The sequence below is a fragment of the Myxine glutinosa genome, chromosome 1, assembly GCF_964187855.1.
Source record: "Myxine glutinosa chromosome 1, kmMyxGlut1.1, whole genome shotgun sequence".
NCBI classification, from domain to species: domain Eukaryota; kingdom Metazoa; phylum Chordata; class Myxini; order Myxiniformes; family Myxinidae; genus Myxine; species Myxine glutinosa.
In genome coordinates this window covers 212,059,651-212,077,324 of record NC_136261.1, presented here as the reverse complement: position 1 = coordinate 212,077,324, position 17,674 = coordinate 212,059,651, and the positions used below count along the sequence as shown (strand labels likewise).

Below are 17,674 nucleotides of genomic sequence, written 5' to 3'. Positions count from 1 at the left end.
AGAACGCTACCTGCCCCGAATGCATAGTGCCAACTGTAAAGTTTGGTGGAGGAGGAATAATGGTCTGGGGCTGTTTTTCATGGTTCAGGCTTGGCCCCTTAATTCCAGTGAAGGGAAATCTTAACGCTAGAGCATACACTGACATTCTAGACGATTGAGTGCTTCCAACTTTGTGGCAACAGTTTGGGGAAGGTCCTTTCCTGTTTCAGCATGACAATGCCCCCGCGCACAAAGCGAGGTCCATACCGAAATGGTTTGTCGAGATTGGTGTGGAAGAACTTGACTGGCCTGCACAGAGCCCTGACTTCAACCCCATCGAACGCCTTTGGGATGAATTCGAACACCGACTGCTAGCCAGGCCTAATCGCCATAAATCAGTGCCCGACCTCACTAATGCTGCTGTGGCTGAATGGAAGCAAACCCCCACAGCAATGTTCCAACATCTCGTGGAAAGCCTTCCGAGAAGTGTGGAGGCTGTTATAGCAGCAAAGGGGGGGGGAACAACTCCATATTAATGCCCATGATTTTGGAATGAGATGTTCGACGAGCACATACAGGTGTGATTTTCGGGTGTCCAGATACTTTTGGCCATGTAATGTATATTTGTTCGTTTATGTTTAACAAAGGACTTTTAACAATCGATGTGATCAGGAAAATGCTTGAGTATCGTTTTCGTCTGATTTGCCATTTTTCCAGTCCTCCATTTTCCTTTTGGGATGCTTTTTACGCTGAATAAATGCAGCGGATACCTCCATGTGCATTGAAAACGATGCCTGCGATCATACAGGTCCATTGGACATTTAGAAACGTAACATATGTTCTTTATTTATTTTGTTTTGCATCTTGTCAGTGGTGATATGTTTATTTGATGTTGTGTTGTGAATAAAGATAGTATACATACATCTGCCATTTCCACATATATATATCATACGATGAAATTTCAATTTGATGAAATAATACATGGACGTAACAATATGTTCCGCCATACGTGTGTAAAATTGCCACAATCATGATAAACAAACGTGAGGCCAATCAGAGCTCTGAGTAACACGTACACGAACACGCACGCTTGGTCAGCCAATGGGATGCCGCGTTTGACAGGGGTCGAGTATCACACCCGGAAGTGGGAGGACGACGGGGCGTGGGTTTGTAGTTTGGTTCCAGATTCGCGCTGGTGGTTATTCCGGCATGAGAGACAAATAGACCGAAGTCGATTATGGCTTCTCAAGAGCGGCTGTATGAGCTGTGGATGCTCTTTTGCACGAAGGTGAGTATCCATGATGGATTGAAGGGCGATTTTATTTCATGGCGGCGGTTTTTGTTACGAATTGTTGCCTTTTTATTTTACATCGGAGGGAAAAAAAACAATATAATGAGGGACTTTGGAAAAAGAAAGAGATGAACTGTGGTGAGGCTGAGAAATGTTGTGCAACATTTGGGCGGAGTTGTTGCGACGAAGCATTGGGGGAGGAGTTGCGATGACAAATGAGGGGAAGTGTTGGGACGAATAGTGAGGAGTGAGGAGGAGAGGGGGTTTGGGTGGGTTTGGGGTGAGGAGAAAGTTGTGGTAGGGTGTTGTGGGGGGGGAGAGGCGGGTGTTGTGGGGGGGGGGGGGAGAGGCGGGTGTTGTGGGGGGGGGGGGAGAGGCGGGTGTTGTGGGGGGGGGGGGGAGAGGCGGGTGTTGTGGGGGGGGGGGGGAGAGGCGGGTGTTGTGGGGGGGGGGGGGGGAGAGGCGGGTGTTGTGGGGGGGGGGGGGGAGAGGCGGGTGTTGTGGGGGGGGGGAAGAGGCGGGTGTTGTGGGGGTGGGGGAAGAGGCGGGTGTTGTGGGGGGGGGGGGGGAAGAGGCGGGTGTTGTGGGGGGGGGGAAGAGGCGGGTGTTGTGGGGGGGGGGGGGAAGAGGCGGGTGTTGTGGGGGGGGGGAAGAGGCGGGTGTTGTGGGGGGGGGGAAGAGGCGGGTGTTGTGGGGGGGGGAAGAGGCGGGTGTTGTGGGGGGAGAGGCGGGTGTTGTGGGGGGGGGGGGAGAGACGGGTGTTGTGGGGGGGGGAGGGGGGGGAGAGGCGGGTGTTGTGGGGGGGGGAGGGGGGGGAGAGGCGGGTGTTGTGGGGGGGGGGGGGAGAGGCGGGTGTTGTGGGGGGGGGGAGAGGCGGGTGTTGTGGGGGGGGGGAGAGGCGGGTGTTGTGGGGGGGGGGGGGAGAGGCGGGTGTTGTGGGGGGGGGGGGGGGAGAGGCGGGTGTTGTGGGGGGGGGGGGGAGAGGCGGGTGTTGTGGGGGGGGGGGAGAGGCGGGTGTTGTGGGGGGGGGGGGAGAGGCGGGTGTTGTGGGGGGGGGGAGAGGCGGGTGTTGTGGGGGGGGGTGGAGAGGCGGGTTTTGGGGGGGGGGGAGAGGCGGGTTTGGGGGGGGGGGCGGGTTTTGGGGGGGGAGAGGCGGGTTTGGGGGGGGAAGGCGGGTTTGGGGGGGGGGAGAGGTGGGTTTGGGGGGCGGGAGAGGCTGGTTTGGGGGGGGGGAGGTTGGGGGTGAAGAGAGAGTTGTGGCAGGGGTGGTGTTGTTGGGGGGGGGGGGAGGTTGAGGGGTAAGTGGAAGAGGGGCATGTGTGTAGGAGGGGGGTGTGTGGAAGGGGAGGATGTTGTGGTGGTGGTCGGTGCAAAGGGGGGAGGAGAGCTGTTGTGGGGGGGAGGGAGGGGATGAGGTGTGGGGGGGGGGGGGAGAGGTGTGGTGGTGCCGGGGGAGGGAAAGGTGATGTGGCGGGGGGGGGGGAGGGGGAGAGAGGTGATGTGATGGGGGGGGGGAGGAGAGGTGTGGCGGGGGGGGATGGGGAGGGAGAGGTGATGTGGTGGGGGGGTGGGGGGGGAGAGGTGTTGTGGCGCGATGGGGGAAGAGGTGTTGTGGTGTGGGGGGAGGGAGAGGTGATGTGGCGGGGGGGGGGGGGAATGAGGTGGTGTGGGGGGGAGAGGTGTTGTGATGGGGGGGGGGGGAGGAGGGAGAGGTGTGGGGGTGGGGGGAGAGGTGTTTTTGAGGGGTGTAAGAGGTGTTGTAGTGGGGGAGGGGTGTTGAGGACGTTGTGGAAGAGGGATTGTGGCAGGGTTGTGTGTGTGTGTGTGTGTGTGTGTGTGTGTGTGTGTGTGTGTGTGTGTGTGTGTGTGTGTGTGTGTGTGTGTGTGTGTGTGTGTGTGTGTGTGTGTGTGTGTGTGTGTGTGTGTGTGTGTGTGTGTGTGTTGGGGGGAGAGGGGGGGAGCGTGGTGAGGTGGGTTGTGGGAAAGAAGGTTTTGTGGCAGGGTTCTGCATGGAGAGGATTACAGCAATATCCTCTGTGCAGAATGTGCTGTGCAGGAAGGGTTGTGGTGGTGCTCTGCGGGTATGAGGGTTATATTGGGGCTTCCACTCGTGTTCTGCAGGGAGGGGGTTATTGTGGTGTACTGCAGGGAGGGGGTTATTGTGGTGTACTGCAGGGAGGGGGCTATTGTGGTGTACTGCAGGGAGGGGGTTATTGTGGTGTACTGCAGGGAGGGGGTTATTGTGGTGTACTGCAGGGAGGGGGTTACGGTGGTGTACTGCATGGAGGGGTGTTATTGTGGTGTACTGCAGGGAGGGGGTCATTGTGGTGTACTGCAGGGAGTGGGGTTATTGTGGTGTAATGCAGGGAGGGGGTTATTGTGGTGTACTGCAGGGAGGGGGGTTATTGTGGTGTACTGCATGGAGGGGGTTATTGTGGTGTACTGCAGGGAGGGGGTTATTGTGGTGTACTGCATGGAGGGGGTTATTGTGGTGTACTGCATGGAGGGGGTTATTGTGGTGTACTGCATGGAGGGGGTTATTGTGGTGTACTGCAGGGAGGGGGTTATTGTGGTGTACTGCAGGGAGGGGGTTATTGTGGTGTACTGCAGGGAGGGGGTTATTGTGGTGTAATGCAGGGAGGGGGTTATTGTGGTGTACTGCAGGGAGGGGGTTATTGTGGTGTAATGCAGGGAGGGGGTTATTGTGGTGTACTGCAGGGAGGGGGTTATTGTGGTGTACTGCATGGAGGGGGTTATTGTGGTGTACTGCAGGGAGGGGGTTACGGTGGTGTACTGCAGGGAGGGGGTTATTGTGGTGTACTGCAGGGAGGGGGTTATTGTGGTGTACTGCAGGGAGGGGGTTATTGTGGTGTAATGCAGGGAGGGGGTTATTGTGGTGTACTGCAGGGAGGGGGTTATGGTGGTGTACTGCAGGGAGGGGGTTATTGTGGTGTACTGCAGGGAGGGGGTTATTGTGGTGTACTGCAGGGAGGGGGTTATTGTGGTGTACTGCAGGGAGGGGGTTATTGTGGTTTACTGCAGGGAGGGGGTTATTGTGGTGTACTGCAGGGAGGGGGTTATTGTGGTGTAATGCAGGGAGGGGGTTATTGTGGTGTACTGCATGGAGGGGGTTATTGTGGTGTACTGCAGGGAGGGGGTTATTGTGGTGTACTGCAGGGAGGGGGTTATTGTGGTGTACTGCAGGGAGGGGGTTATTGTGGTGTAATGCAGGGAGGGGGTTATTGTGGTGTACTGCATGGAGGGGGTTATTGTGGTGTACTGCAGGGAGGGGGTTATTGTGGTGTACTGCATGGAGGGGGTTATTGTGGTGTACTGCATGGAGGGGGTTACGGTGGTGTACTGTAGGGAGGGGTTGTGGCAGTGCTCTGCAGGTATGATGGTTGTTGTGGCGTGCTGTGGATAGGGGCTTGTGGGGTGGCGCCGGGAGCAGCTGCCTTGGGTCTGGATTGTGGCATTGCGGTCATGGCGGGTCGCTGCGGGTATGGATTGTTGCGGGTTGGAGTCACTGCTGCTCGCTGTGGATAGGGGTCGTCGCAGGTATGGTTTGAGTTGGGATGCTTTGGGTAGGGGTTCTGAATTGGTGCCATGGGGAAAGGTCACGACAACAGACAGGTTCACTTTCCATCAAGATCATTCTTTTGTTGTGTTGAATGCCCGAAATTGGAATTTTTCCATTGTTCCAGCATGGAATATACTACTCTTTTGAAGTACTGCAGGGAGGCATTCCATCGTTAACATCGAAATTCCATCGTTAACACCTCCCAGTGAAACTCGGGTCAAAGCCCTCCTCAAGCTTGCCATACTCATTTACACTTCACCCAGCCCTGTCTCTGAAATACCAGGATCACAGGTGCTGGTCGAGTTAGGAGTAAAACCCAAATTACTCATTTCAAAGGCGAGTGCATAATCTCTTTGCTATCATTGGAAGTGTGAGGGTAGAGGTAGAGTACCCCCGTAGACCCGAGTAGAGTAGAGCTACATTGCTATGTCGATGAGGGATTTCTGTTCATGCGAAAAAGCTTTTCATGGTTTTTGCATTAATTTCCTCTTACATTATTATATCTTGTCTTTGTTTTAACACTAATAGATTTATAGGGTTTGCGTTGTGAAATTCTTGACATATTTTTCTGCAGGAAAGACTTGTAAAAAAAACAACAACAAAAAAAACTTTGGCAGACTTGAAAACTGGAAAAACTGAAAAAACTGGAAAAACGCCTGTTTGTATTATCCCTTGGTGTTTTTTGTGTTTTCGCAAGCACCATTGTTACGTTTGTGTTCTGTGACATTCCTCTCACGCCATTTAAGCGAAGGACAGAATTAAAACTACCTGTAATGTATTTGTTTTGAGACAGAAGAGCTCATTGGACTACAACGTGATTTGGGTCGGACTACAACGTACAAAATTTGATTTGGGACTACAACACAACATTTTTAGGTCGTAGGTTGTAGACATCAACCGCTCATGGTGGGACTACCTTTCGGACTTTGGCACGTTAACGTGGTGGTGTGAGGGTTGCTGGTCTTGCTTTCTGTCTCACTTAAACTACAGCTACCGGGCTAGCTTTAGTCTCTCTTTCTTACAAACAAACATCACACACTTTTCTTACTTATTTCCACTCCTCACCTTCACATTCTCTCTCTTTTATTTCTCTTTCCTCACATTTATCTTTCCTCACATTTATCAATGCAGTTATTAGTCCCCTACCGGTGTGCACCGGAGGGGACTGTAGGTTTGCACTCCATCCCTCCGTCTGTCAGTCTGTCAGTCTGTCCGTCTGTTAGTCCGTCAGTCCGTCAGTCCGTCACGCAAAGAATAGTTTTCCGGACTTTTTTTCTAAACGCTTAATGCTAATGATTTCAAACTTGGTACATGGTTTCCTCATGATAAGTTACAGATCGAGTTCGAACTTCACGACGTTTCGATCATTTTTGACAAAGTTATGGCACTTTGAACTTTGGTAATTTCCCACAGTTTTCCAGATGACAGACTGCCGGTAGGGGACATGTATTGCAGCGCAATACTCAGAATGCTTATTTTATTTAAGGCCTGGTCTCGATGAGGACTATCATAGTCCGTGACTGGAGCCTTCAACGTAAAATAAATAAATAAATAAATTTAATTCTAACAATCGTCTGATGCTCTCTCCCCAGCAGTTGAGGTACATTTTCACCATTATTTCATAATGTTGCTCCTGATACAAGTGTGAGGTCATTTACAATGACCTGCTGTGGAGAAAACACGTTGTTGTCGGCAAAAAACGTTGATTGCATCAGAGAAAACATGTGGATCAGGTGGATGGGCAGTAGGGTGGCACCAAAATAGGGGTAAAATTTCAAACACATGAAAATTATGGTCTTACCATTCAAAGTGGTTCCATTTATTGTAGAAATCACACACGTAAAATTTTATGCAAATCGTATAATATTTAGGGCTTGCTCATGGCAACATGGCTTGTTGCGGTGAGCATACAATACAAAATTGTATAATTACATACAATTCTATAATAATATTATAATTACATTATTATGTCCATACATATTACATAACAAACTGCAACATAGACAAATATAATCTGATCATTAATAATTCATAAACTTCAAAAAGAATAAACATAAATCAACCAATCAATCAATCAACAAACAATCAATAAACAACAATAGTTGCCAGTGGGCTTTAATGGGTCAAGATGAAAAAGAAAAAGAAAAACGTACCCTATTATTATTACTGTTATTATTATCTCTATTATAATAGCCGTAGATGATTCTGTCTGTCTGTCTGTCTGTCTGTTGGGCGTCTGTCCGGGGTGTGGCTTACTCGGTTTGCAGAGTAGCTCCACCCATAGCTCCACCCATTCTGGGAGAGCCTTCGCTTCATATAAACAAATATCCACCATTTTATTAACTCGCATAGCTTTGAGGCCTGTTTTGTAGGCCCGTGGTGTCTTGCTCTCTCTCCCAGTTTTATTTCAAATCAAATTCGATATATCATTCCATTTTTGCACAGTCGCTAACATAGTTTTAGACTCGGTTGAAAAAAAACGGGAAGAAAATCCGATGAAAGTTGTCGTTTATAGAACGAAATGAATTCTCAAACGCCTGTAACTTCAATGCCATTGAGTCTCTCTCACGCCTTTATCTCCAATCTAACTCACCATATGATTTCATTTTTATCGATGGTTTCAGACTCGGTGTCAGCAATAATTGAGAACATTCCACACACGCGGGAAAATGCAGAGATATATTTTTTTAAATCGCGTCATGGTGTATCATACACCACCCAACATGACACCGACGGCAACGTGTCGATATATATTAAAAATTCGCTTTTGCTTTTCCGTTAAGATATATTACTTTTTTGTTTGATGACAGTCGTCACAAAAACGTCAACAATGATGCCGACATATATTTCTTCGTTTTTATTTCATTCAACATTATTAGCCGGAAGTAAAATATGTTTCAGGAAATTACCGAGAGATATTTCTTCGTTTTTTTTATTAGTTATGTGCGCATACACTTTAAATAGGTTTATTTGAAATCTTTAGTTTTCCACAATATAATTTACTTGCCATTTATCATTTGATGATTACGAGACACTTCCTCTTGAGGATCGTGACAATTCATGCGCTGTGTGGAAACTTCTATTTCCAAAATGAATGAGACGATCGATGAACGCAGACTTGAACAGGATGTAGCAAGAAAACGAATGAGACGGGCGAACGAGTCCATCGACGAACGTCAATGCAAACTTGCGGGGTCACCCGTGGGAATCCCACGGGTGACCCCGCTAGTTATAATAATAACAAGTCAGGAGACGACGATGGTTCACGAGCGAGCAAGTGACCACTATATTCGTCATGTGTGTGTGTGTGTGTGCGCGTCTGTGTGCGCGTCTGTGTGTGCATCTGTGTGTGCGTCTGTGTGTGTGTGTCTGTCTGTCTGCAGCATAACTACCCGATGATATCATCCGATCTTGATGAAACTTGTGTGGGAGGTTGATATCATGATCTAGTTGTGTCCTGCCGAGAGTGGGCGTATTGCGCCCATTGTGGGCGGAGCCACGCCCGAAAAAGATGTCTTTTTAGGGGGTAATCAAGTTCAAGCTACATCTTCTCCGAGGGGTTTGGTGGAATCTGACAGGGGTTTCGATATTTGGTTAGGCCAATGTCATGTGTCTAGCCCCACGGAGCTCGATTTTTCATTTTCGCCCCAAGGTCAAGGTCACAAGGTCACGATATTTAGAAAAGTCGATTTTTGATGGTTTTATTACATTGTTTGCTTCCTGATAGGATGAAATGTCGTACATGATCTTATATTATCACATACATCATGAAATACAAGTTTTCCAACAAATTTCAGAATCTTAGACCTTTGACCTTTGAAGGTCACAAAGGTCAAATTTTCAAAGTTCTCAGAATCTAACCGAATTTTCAGTATTGTGTAGCTAACTAACCTCATAACTGATTATACATTATTTTCTATCTCATTTCAAGGTCAGTAACCTTTGTTTTGACATTTCAAGGTCACAAAGGTCAAATTTTCAAAGTTGTCGGAATCGAACCGAATTTTCGAAATCGAACCGAAGAATACCGCTCGCTCATGAACCATCGTCGTCTCCTGGCTTGTTTATTTTAATGTTGTAGTATTTCAGCATCCATCATGACGGTACATTTTCCGTGTACAAATGTATTTTATGTAATCTCCATTAGACTGTATTCACTGGGAGGATGTAATTAGTGGTGTACCTAAAGGATCGTTATTCGACCAGTTATTATTTATAAGTTGCATCAACGATTTGGATAGTGAGTTGAAGAATCGGCTTTACAAATGTACATAAGACACAAAGCCTGGAGGTGAGGTAGATATCATTGATGATGGTGATCAGATTCAGGAAAGTTTAGATACTTTATTAGATTGGGCAAAGGATTACCATATGTAGTTTAACTCGTCTAAAAAAAGCGTCTCGTCTATTAAGAATCATGAAAATACGGATTGCATGATGCAAGGGGCAGTCTTGGAGCATGTCACATGAGAAGGATCTGAGGGTGGTAATAGACTTGGGGTAAGTAGTAGGGTGGCTTAGCAAAATTACCGTTACACGGTGGACAAAATCACCAAATTTGGCATGAACACTCCTAATGACCTATTAATCAATATTAGCCGAGGAGCCCTCGCGAATTTTTACGCGTATTCGTGTAAAACCAAAAAATCCAAAATGGCCGCCATCCAGTAATTAAAAACACATTTCCCGGGTTATATAAGTCATGGATAGCAAAAATTGGTATCAAAATATAAATTTTTAGGACACTGAATGTGTATTTTGATATTACAATATCACCAGTAAATTTAAAGGGACATTCAGTGATTTCATGTGAAGGGCGCCCTCAATGTTAGGGGGGGGGGGAAAGCTTTTGGCTTGAATACATTGCTTATAACTCCAGGTCATCAATTATTGCGAATGATAAGCTGTAAACATTGTACCCTGGAAATACAACATTATCATTAGGAGTGCAAAATATCGAGCCCAAGAATTGGGCGTGTCGCTTATTGGATGTCACGCCTACCATTACAATCAGTATCCACTATAAACCAATGAGAGGTTTAGATTAAGACTTAATCAGACTCAGATGACTCAGATGGAGTTTTCTTCTTTGTGTTGTAGAGAATGGTCTGTCCTATAGTGAGGCAAGCCTGTGATTCACATCTGTCTTGATCTTTCAAGTTAAGGCCATCTATCTATAATTCCAGTAATCTCTGTGTGTATGTGTGTGTGTATGTGTGTATGTGTGTGTGTCGTGTGTCTGTGACCGCTGTTTCTCGACAACCACGGGTCCGATATACTTGAAACTTGCCAGGTATATTGCTGGGGACCCGAGGATGTGCCTTTTCAAGGTTTCATATTAATCGGAGAAGTAGTTACCGAGCTATGGCGATTTATTTACCAAACTCCGCAAGCCGTTCGCTTTGGACCAAACCATTTCATGTAAATAGAGGGGGGGGATTGTCACCGTACTCGCAAGCCGTTCGCTTTGGCTTTGCGAATGGACCAAACCATTTCATGTAAATAGAGGGGGGGGGGGATTGTCACCGTACTCGCAAGCCGTTCGCTTTGGCTTTGCGAATGGACCAAACCATTTCATGTAAATAGAGGGGGGGGGATTGTCACCGTACTCGCAAGCCGTTCGCTTTGGCTTTGCGAATGGACCAAACCATTTCATGTAAATAGAGGGGGGGGATATAATTTTAGATATATATATAGTACGGGCATGCCCTAGTTAAGTATAAAGGAGACAAGTGATTTGAGGCTTGGGGGCATTGAATTTTCTTGACATTGTGTTGGGAAACAGCCAGTGAATTTGAAGCATTGATGGTTGAAAATGTCTTTGCGGATTATCGTTGCAGCTTTTGCTAGAATCTCAGCGTCTTCTGAGAAATCCCGTTTTTTCAAAGCTTCCTTCAACATATTTCGCATTCCTTCTTTGAAAACAATAACCGTGTTTCTACCATCGTTCTGTTCCTGTGCCTCTGGGAAGTGTTCCAGCAGTTGACGCTTCAGCCTAGTCTTGTTGACTTCTTTGTGGATACCCATGTCCTGAAGACGATTCACATAGAGTGAATGAATCTCTGAAAGCTTAAAGAGGAAAGTCCCAGAGTCTACAGCTATCTCAATGTAGCTTGTCAGCTCTACAAACACTCTAGACTCATTCACTTTTTCATTTACATTTGGTGATTCCCGACTCAACTTTCTGACGAGACTGCGGTAACGATTTCGCAGATGGGTCAGGCATTTAAAATGATACTTTGCTTCCATCGCAATCAAATCTCCTCCAACAATTCGAGCAAGAAGCTGTGTGTCATGTAGCTCTGTGATCATACATCGTATATTGGTATCAGCATCATATGTTAAAACTTGAGAGAGCTCACCGTCCTCATGTCCTTTGTCACAGAAGATGCACTTTGCTGTGTTTATCGTTTGGCGCTTACTTGATCTCCTTTGAGACTCGACAGTGTTGGGGACACCCCTTTTCTTTGCTTGCGTCCTTGTCAACTTGGAATTGTTATATTTCAAATGGCAAGATTTATGCCAAGATGCATGGTGGGTTACAAAATCTGCAGCAGTAACATCACTGCCAAAGTAGATGTTAGTTGGAAGTGCATCAATGTCTCTGAACTGTTCTACATTTGTCAAAAATGATGTATAAGCATCTGTCATGTCACGACTTGCTATAGGATTCTGCAAAGGGCATTTCAAAGGTTCAGATGTGTGTTGCTGACAAATGATACAACAATTCCAATCTAGATCCATCTTGTATACGGGCTCGTCTCTCTTGGCACGATGTCTGAATCCAATCCGTACCAGCAGTTTCCTTGGCTTTCAATCGGTGCTCTGAAATTGAGCAAAAAGTATATATTATTCACATTAAAATAATATCAATATAAATAACTTAAGTTGTTTGGCAAAAATATAAATTTTACTCACAAGTAATATTAATCCAGCTTTAATTTAGCATTCACAATGGATGTCCTATAATACTTTCCATATGGAAAATTTATTGTGATAACAAAGAGAAAAAAAACACATAATCAATCACATTTATTTTCAAGTCAAGATAGGACATCTGATTTTTTGTTTTCACTAATGATGTCCTATAATGTCTTCCGTAGTTTTAAAAATGGCCTGGGCAACAGCATTGTTTAACAGTTGCTTGTTATTATATTTGATTTATACGTATTAATCATTATCATGGGTAAAGTTAATAAGTGCCATATAATGCAGTATAAAAATATCTAATTAGCCAGAATTTTCTAAATTCCTGATATAGTGCACATTGTGTTGATTATTTTGCATAGGTCATTATTTATAGGAGTGTTTAAGCTTGTCTAATTATGCTGATTGTTACCAAATGTACATAAACACATACTTCTGTTTAGCTAAAAAAACCTGACTTGATCACTGAAGTTCTGTAATTAAAGATAATAACTTGAAAAGTTGCTTACTTACCATAAAATATGTAGATTGTTAACAAAGGAGGCCAGAAAACTTTCCACCAATACATGTGCTTAGCAGTATAGTAAAGACAGCCTGTAGTCACAATGTCGCCCTCTAAATTAGGTATATAACTACGGATACCCACAAGGGTCACATTAAGGTTAGGATAAAAGCATAATTAAAACATTCACATTATTTCCATGTTCAAACCCTTGTCTCAAGAACGCACTATCTTGAGAAAAAATAGTTTAGATCACTTTTAAATTCAATTAGTTTGGATGTTGCAGTCAATATTATGTAGTTTGATTTCTTTGATCTTTAGACCTACGGGAAATAAACAACCATGTTGTCCATATGTGGTAGGTTATTTGTGTATCTTTTTTAAAAATAGGGCTTCAATAAAAATATTCTGGTATAATATAATCATACTTTGGTACAATTTAGCCATCGTATGACCGCTAAAAACCAAGGAAATTGCTATTTCAGCATAAATGGCGGCCATTTTGGATTTTTATGTTTTACTTTAATATTTCAGGAGGGTGACCGAACATGTTGAGGACATGGTTCTGATATTTAAGTAATATTTTGATACAATTTGGCTTTCCTCTAACAACTACAACCCAAGAAAATTGGTATTTTATCATGAATGGCAGCCATCTTGGATTTGTTTGTGTTACCATGGTTACGTACATATTTCGAGAGGGCTCCTCGGCTAAAATCAACTGATATACCCTAAGGAAGCCTCACACCAAAAATGGCGCTTTTGTCCGCCCGGTAACGGTAATCTTGAAAATTGACCCCAAGCCACCCCGCTAAAGCAGACGGCACAATGCCAGACAGCTGTAGGTAAAGCAAACAGGGTTTTAGGTTGTATTCACAGGGGGATAAATTATAAATCAAAAGAGGTAGTGTTAACACTACAAGGGATTTGCATTAAGCCTCACCTCGAATATTGGGTGCAGTTTTGGCCTCCACATCTGAAGGAGGACATACATGCTATAGAGGGTTTAGCATAGAGCTTAGATAGACTAAGCTGTGAGCAACAAGTGAAAGAGACAGGATGGATTTTCCATTAGAAAGAAGGCGATGATGATGGGATCTGATACAAATATTTAAGACTAACAAAGCTATCTGGTGTTGCCAGGTAACGCAGAGTCACTTCTTGAAGGGAATATGAAGAGAGAGGGGGAGAGAGAGAGAGGAGGGAGTGGGGGAGGGGGAGTTGAAGGTAAGGGAAGGGGTGGAAAGAAGGGAGAGGAAAGGAAAGGAAAGGGGAGGGGAGTAGGGGGGAGAAGGGAGGAGAAGTGGGATAGATATAGAGGGGGGGATGGGGGGGGGTGGAGTGTAGCCACACCACGTCACTATACTGTACACTCCCGGATGGAGAGGTTGTGCTAGGAGGGGAGTGGGAGCAAGGGAAAGAGAGAGGGAGGGGGAGGGTTGGTATGGGTGGGGGAGACGGTGAGAGGGGAGGGGGAGGCAGGAGATGTATGCTGTGATTAAAAAGTCAATTACACTGCTTGCAACTTTATCACCATGGCTTACAAACATCGGTTGATTAGGAACGGCTTGCTTTTATGGCATTATTTCGGGAGGCTCTATATATGCCACGTGGCCAGACATAACAACATTGAACGAAGGAGCCTTTATCTTGTGTAATCCATAATACTATATAGATTTCCCGCTCTCTTTTTAAAATATCAGAACTTTGATTATATATTTTAATTCATCCATGAGAGGGCATTATGGAAAATCGCATCATGTAATGCATAAAATCACTTGAAGCTCCTAATTTGAAAACCTACATTAGCGATGTATACAGTGATTCATAGGTATGAATATCATACATTCGATGATATGAGTGAGGAAAGTGAAAACATAAATTTTGAGCACTTAATCATGCAGAAACCTTTGCGGCTTGTTCCAAGTAAAGGCATTTTTGAGCAGGACGAAATGGCATAAGACGCCAGTGAGGAAGAGCGGACTGACCCCAAAGCCTGTTTCTGTTCTAAATTAAATAAGACTATTAATTATCTTCAAAAAGGGTGTTTTAATGTACCCAAACACCCAGTTTTCATCCATGCACTCACTTGGAAATTGAGAAGTATACATGCAAAGTTTGGGCCTGCTAGGTTTCATGGTTTTGGAGTTATGGAGGAGGAACACACACACACACACACACACACACACACACACACACACACACACACACACACACACACACCCTTTTGTTATGATAGATATTGAATGGTATAAATGAAATAGAGGCAGGACAGCTTTTTGCGTAACCAGTGGGCACAGTTGGAGAGTGAAAAAGAGGAGTGTTAGAACGGAACTAAAACAGCTTCAATGGGTTATTTTGTATCGAGTTATTAACGCATGGAATGGTCTTCCAGGGAATGTGGTAGCAAAGAGTGATGGTCGATAATTATCCCCATGCTTAAAAAAAAAAAAAAAAACTTTGCAAAATCAGCCCTGTCTGTCTGTCTGGCATGCTATCTCCTCCAAAATGGTTGAGCAGAAATTCACCAAACTTGGTAGTTATCATCACCACGTGACAAGAAGGTGCAAGAGCTGTGTCATTTTTGGCCCCACTCCCTGGAGCGGAGTCAAACGGTCAAATACCAAAAAATGCAATTGCGGACACATTTTGAATGAAACTTTGTATTTGCAATCAACATTGGGATGGATGAGATATGTAATGATTTTTTGTATTTGACCCCCGGTTCATACCCCAGGTGGTGTGGGGAGTTGGCGTCACAGGGATCAAAATGAGGGGAGGGGGGGAATAAAAAAATTTTTGCTTTTTTTTATTTAAATAATTGGTCAACCCTGGTGGAACTTTATGCCATCTCTTTAACTTTGCTTTTGTTGGGAAGCTTGGAGATTTGCGATGGCACGTAAGTTAAATTTTCTGTAGTTAGAAAGATCAAGAAATAAAAAAAGTATGGGGATAGTGTTGTGTCTCTAGGTTGTTGTAAATATGGAGAGGACACGGGCTTGATAGGCCGAGTGAATTCCTCCCGTGTCTCAGTTTCCTTGTGTATTAATCATACTTGTGACCTAGATTTGATAACTTCTGTTGAATTACATGTATTAAATCTACTACATAACTCATTACTTTAAAAAAACCTCTTATTTATTTACCCCCTTTTCCCAAGGGTTTCATGGTAATTGTAACACTAACTATTGATGTTGGAAATGTATTCAAATGGAGTAAACAGCGAAGCCTCTTACAGCATTATTTGCTGAATTTTGGAAAATAGGAGTTTGTGATGCAATCGCGAATGATCATGCGTGGGACAGGAACTTGGACTAAGCCGGCGGAAAAGCGATAGGGTAACCTTGCAATACCACACCGAATGCATCTCAAAACCCCGACTACAAAGGGAGTTGGACACTTCACATTATGCTTGAGGTTGTTGTTTGACCTTAACCACCACTTATCCACCACACTAGTGTGATTTAAAATGACATGATTAATATACTTGCAGTCTTCTATCTATAATGGTAATTTTATTTTCAAACTTGCAGCAGTGATTTGCAGCTGCATTTTGATGTTTAAAGGATATTGTTATGAAAGAAGTTTGGAAAAGAAAAAGTTTGCATGGTATTTGGGGGCCAAAGTTCACCCACTGTGAGATCGACCTTGAAAATTTTGTCAGCAACAGGCAAAAGCAGACATAGTCTCAGACGGTTTCATTCGCTTACCAATAGACTTCCTCATGCTGAAAGACACATGTGTCCACCTTTATTCCCACGCAGCTATTTCCAGTTACATGTTGGTGTAAGGAGGTAATCGAATAATGTTTCTCAGACCTCAAGCAAACGTGCCACCATCATCATTCATTACATATACACACAGTGCCTTCAGAAAGTATTTCCACCCCTTGACTCTTTTCACATTTTGTTGTGTTACAGCCTGAATTAAAAATGGATTAAATTGAGATTTATTTTGTCACTAACCTACACACAATGCCTCATAATGTCAAAGTGGATTTTATTTTATTTTTTTTAGAAATTTTTACAAAATAGTTAAAAATGAAATACAGAAATATCTGATTTACACACAAGTATTCAACCCCCTGAGTCAATACTTTGTAGAAGTGCTTTTGGCAGCGATTACAGCTTTACAACTTTGCATTCAGGCCAAAGAATTCAATTTTCTTCTCATCAGACCACACAATCTTTTGCCTCATGCTCTCCTGTCTTTCACGTGCCTTTTTGCAAACTCCAGGCGTGCTGTCATGTGCCTTTTTCTCAGGAGTGGCTTCCATTTGGCTACTCTCCCATAAAACCTGGATTTGTGAAGTGCTGCAGAGACTGTTGTTCTTCTGGCAGGTTCTCCCATCTCAGCCAACAAATTCTGTAGTTCTCTCAGAGTGGGCATTGGTGTATTGGTCACCTCCCTGACCAAGGGCCTTCTTTTGCAGTTGCTCAATTTGGTCTGTTGGCCAGCTCCATGGAGAGTCTGGGTAGTTCCATATTCTTTCCATTTCCTAACGAGATGGTATTCATAGAATACTTACCCTGCACAGTCAACTTGGTGTGTCAACTCTTCTATTTTTGAACGTTTCTTTTTTTTTGATCCAATATGGCTGCCAGACCACGTGAGCGATTACATCATAAATTTATATTCTCTAAATAATTGTTGCATAAATCATGCTCAATAAATTTCAAACAGATCAGACTAAGCGTTGTCTCTGTCGAATTATGACGTCGTAATTATGGCACCAATGACGTCATCGTTAACAACACCTATTCCCCATATGGAGTTATTTAAAATGAGCCATGTTTCAATTTTTTAAAATGCTGACACGGCACACACTTTACTTTACTGAAATGCACACACAAATGTTATATTTTCGTCAAAAATCGTCGGAATTTCGCCAAATCTGTTTTGGTCGTGTGTTAATATACCTTGGCGATTGACCAATCTGAAATCAGAATTTAATTTGAGGTCAAAATGACCCCGTGAGGTCGCTCTGTACTTTGTCTGCTCGTCATTGGCAGTGTGATAATTAATTCCATGCCCAAACTAGAAGACTCTTCTTCTTTATGCAATAACAACTTCTAGCTTCCAGACCGTACATCCAATAATCTTGAAATTTTACACACATGTTACATTTCATTACCTCTACTATAAATATAAAGTTTCATATCGATCAATGAAGCGGTTCAAGAGTTATAAAAAATTTTATATTTTCGTTTAATTATTTATATCTGCCAAACCATGTGACGTATCGCAAATTCCAAAAGGTGATTTGAGTAGACTGATATGCTGAACACATCTGTGATGTTTCCCCTCGATAGGATCACAAATGAGGGAGGAGCTTGGTTTTTAAAGTTTATGCTTAAAAACTTCATAACTCCAAAACCATGTGATGCATGACGTC

General features: G+C 44.3%; 1 protein-coding gene across 2 annotated transcripts in view; it reads left to right on the top strand.

Moving 5' to 3' along the window:
* The first annotated feature begins 1,130 nt into the window (after window positions 1–1,130).
* LOC137433718 (neurobeachin-like protein 1) overlaps window positions 1,131–17,674 on the top strand; it is a 330,189-nt gene continuing 313,645 nt past the window's right edge. For both annotated transcript variants that reach the window (XM_078783219.1, XM_078783217.1), the window contains exon 1: window positions 1,131–1,267. In XM_078783219.1, coding sequence (XP_078639345.1) covers window positions 1,217–1,267 — 51 coding nt within the window. In that variant the 5' untranslated portion in view covers window positions 1,131–1,216. The remainder of the gene's footprint in view (window positions 1,268–17,674) is intronic.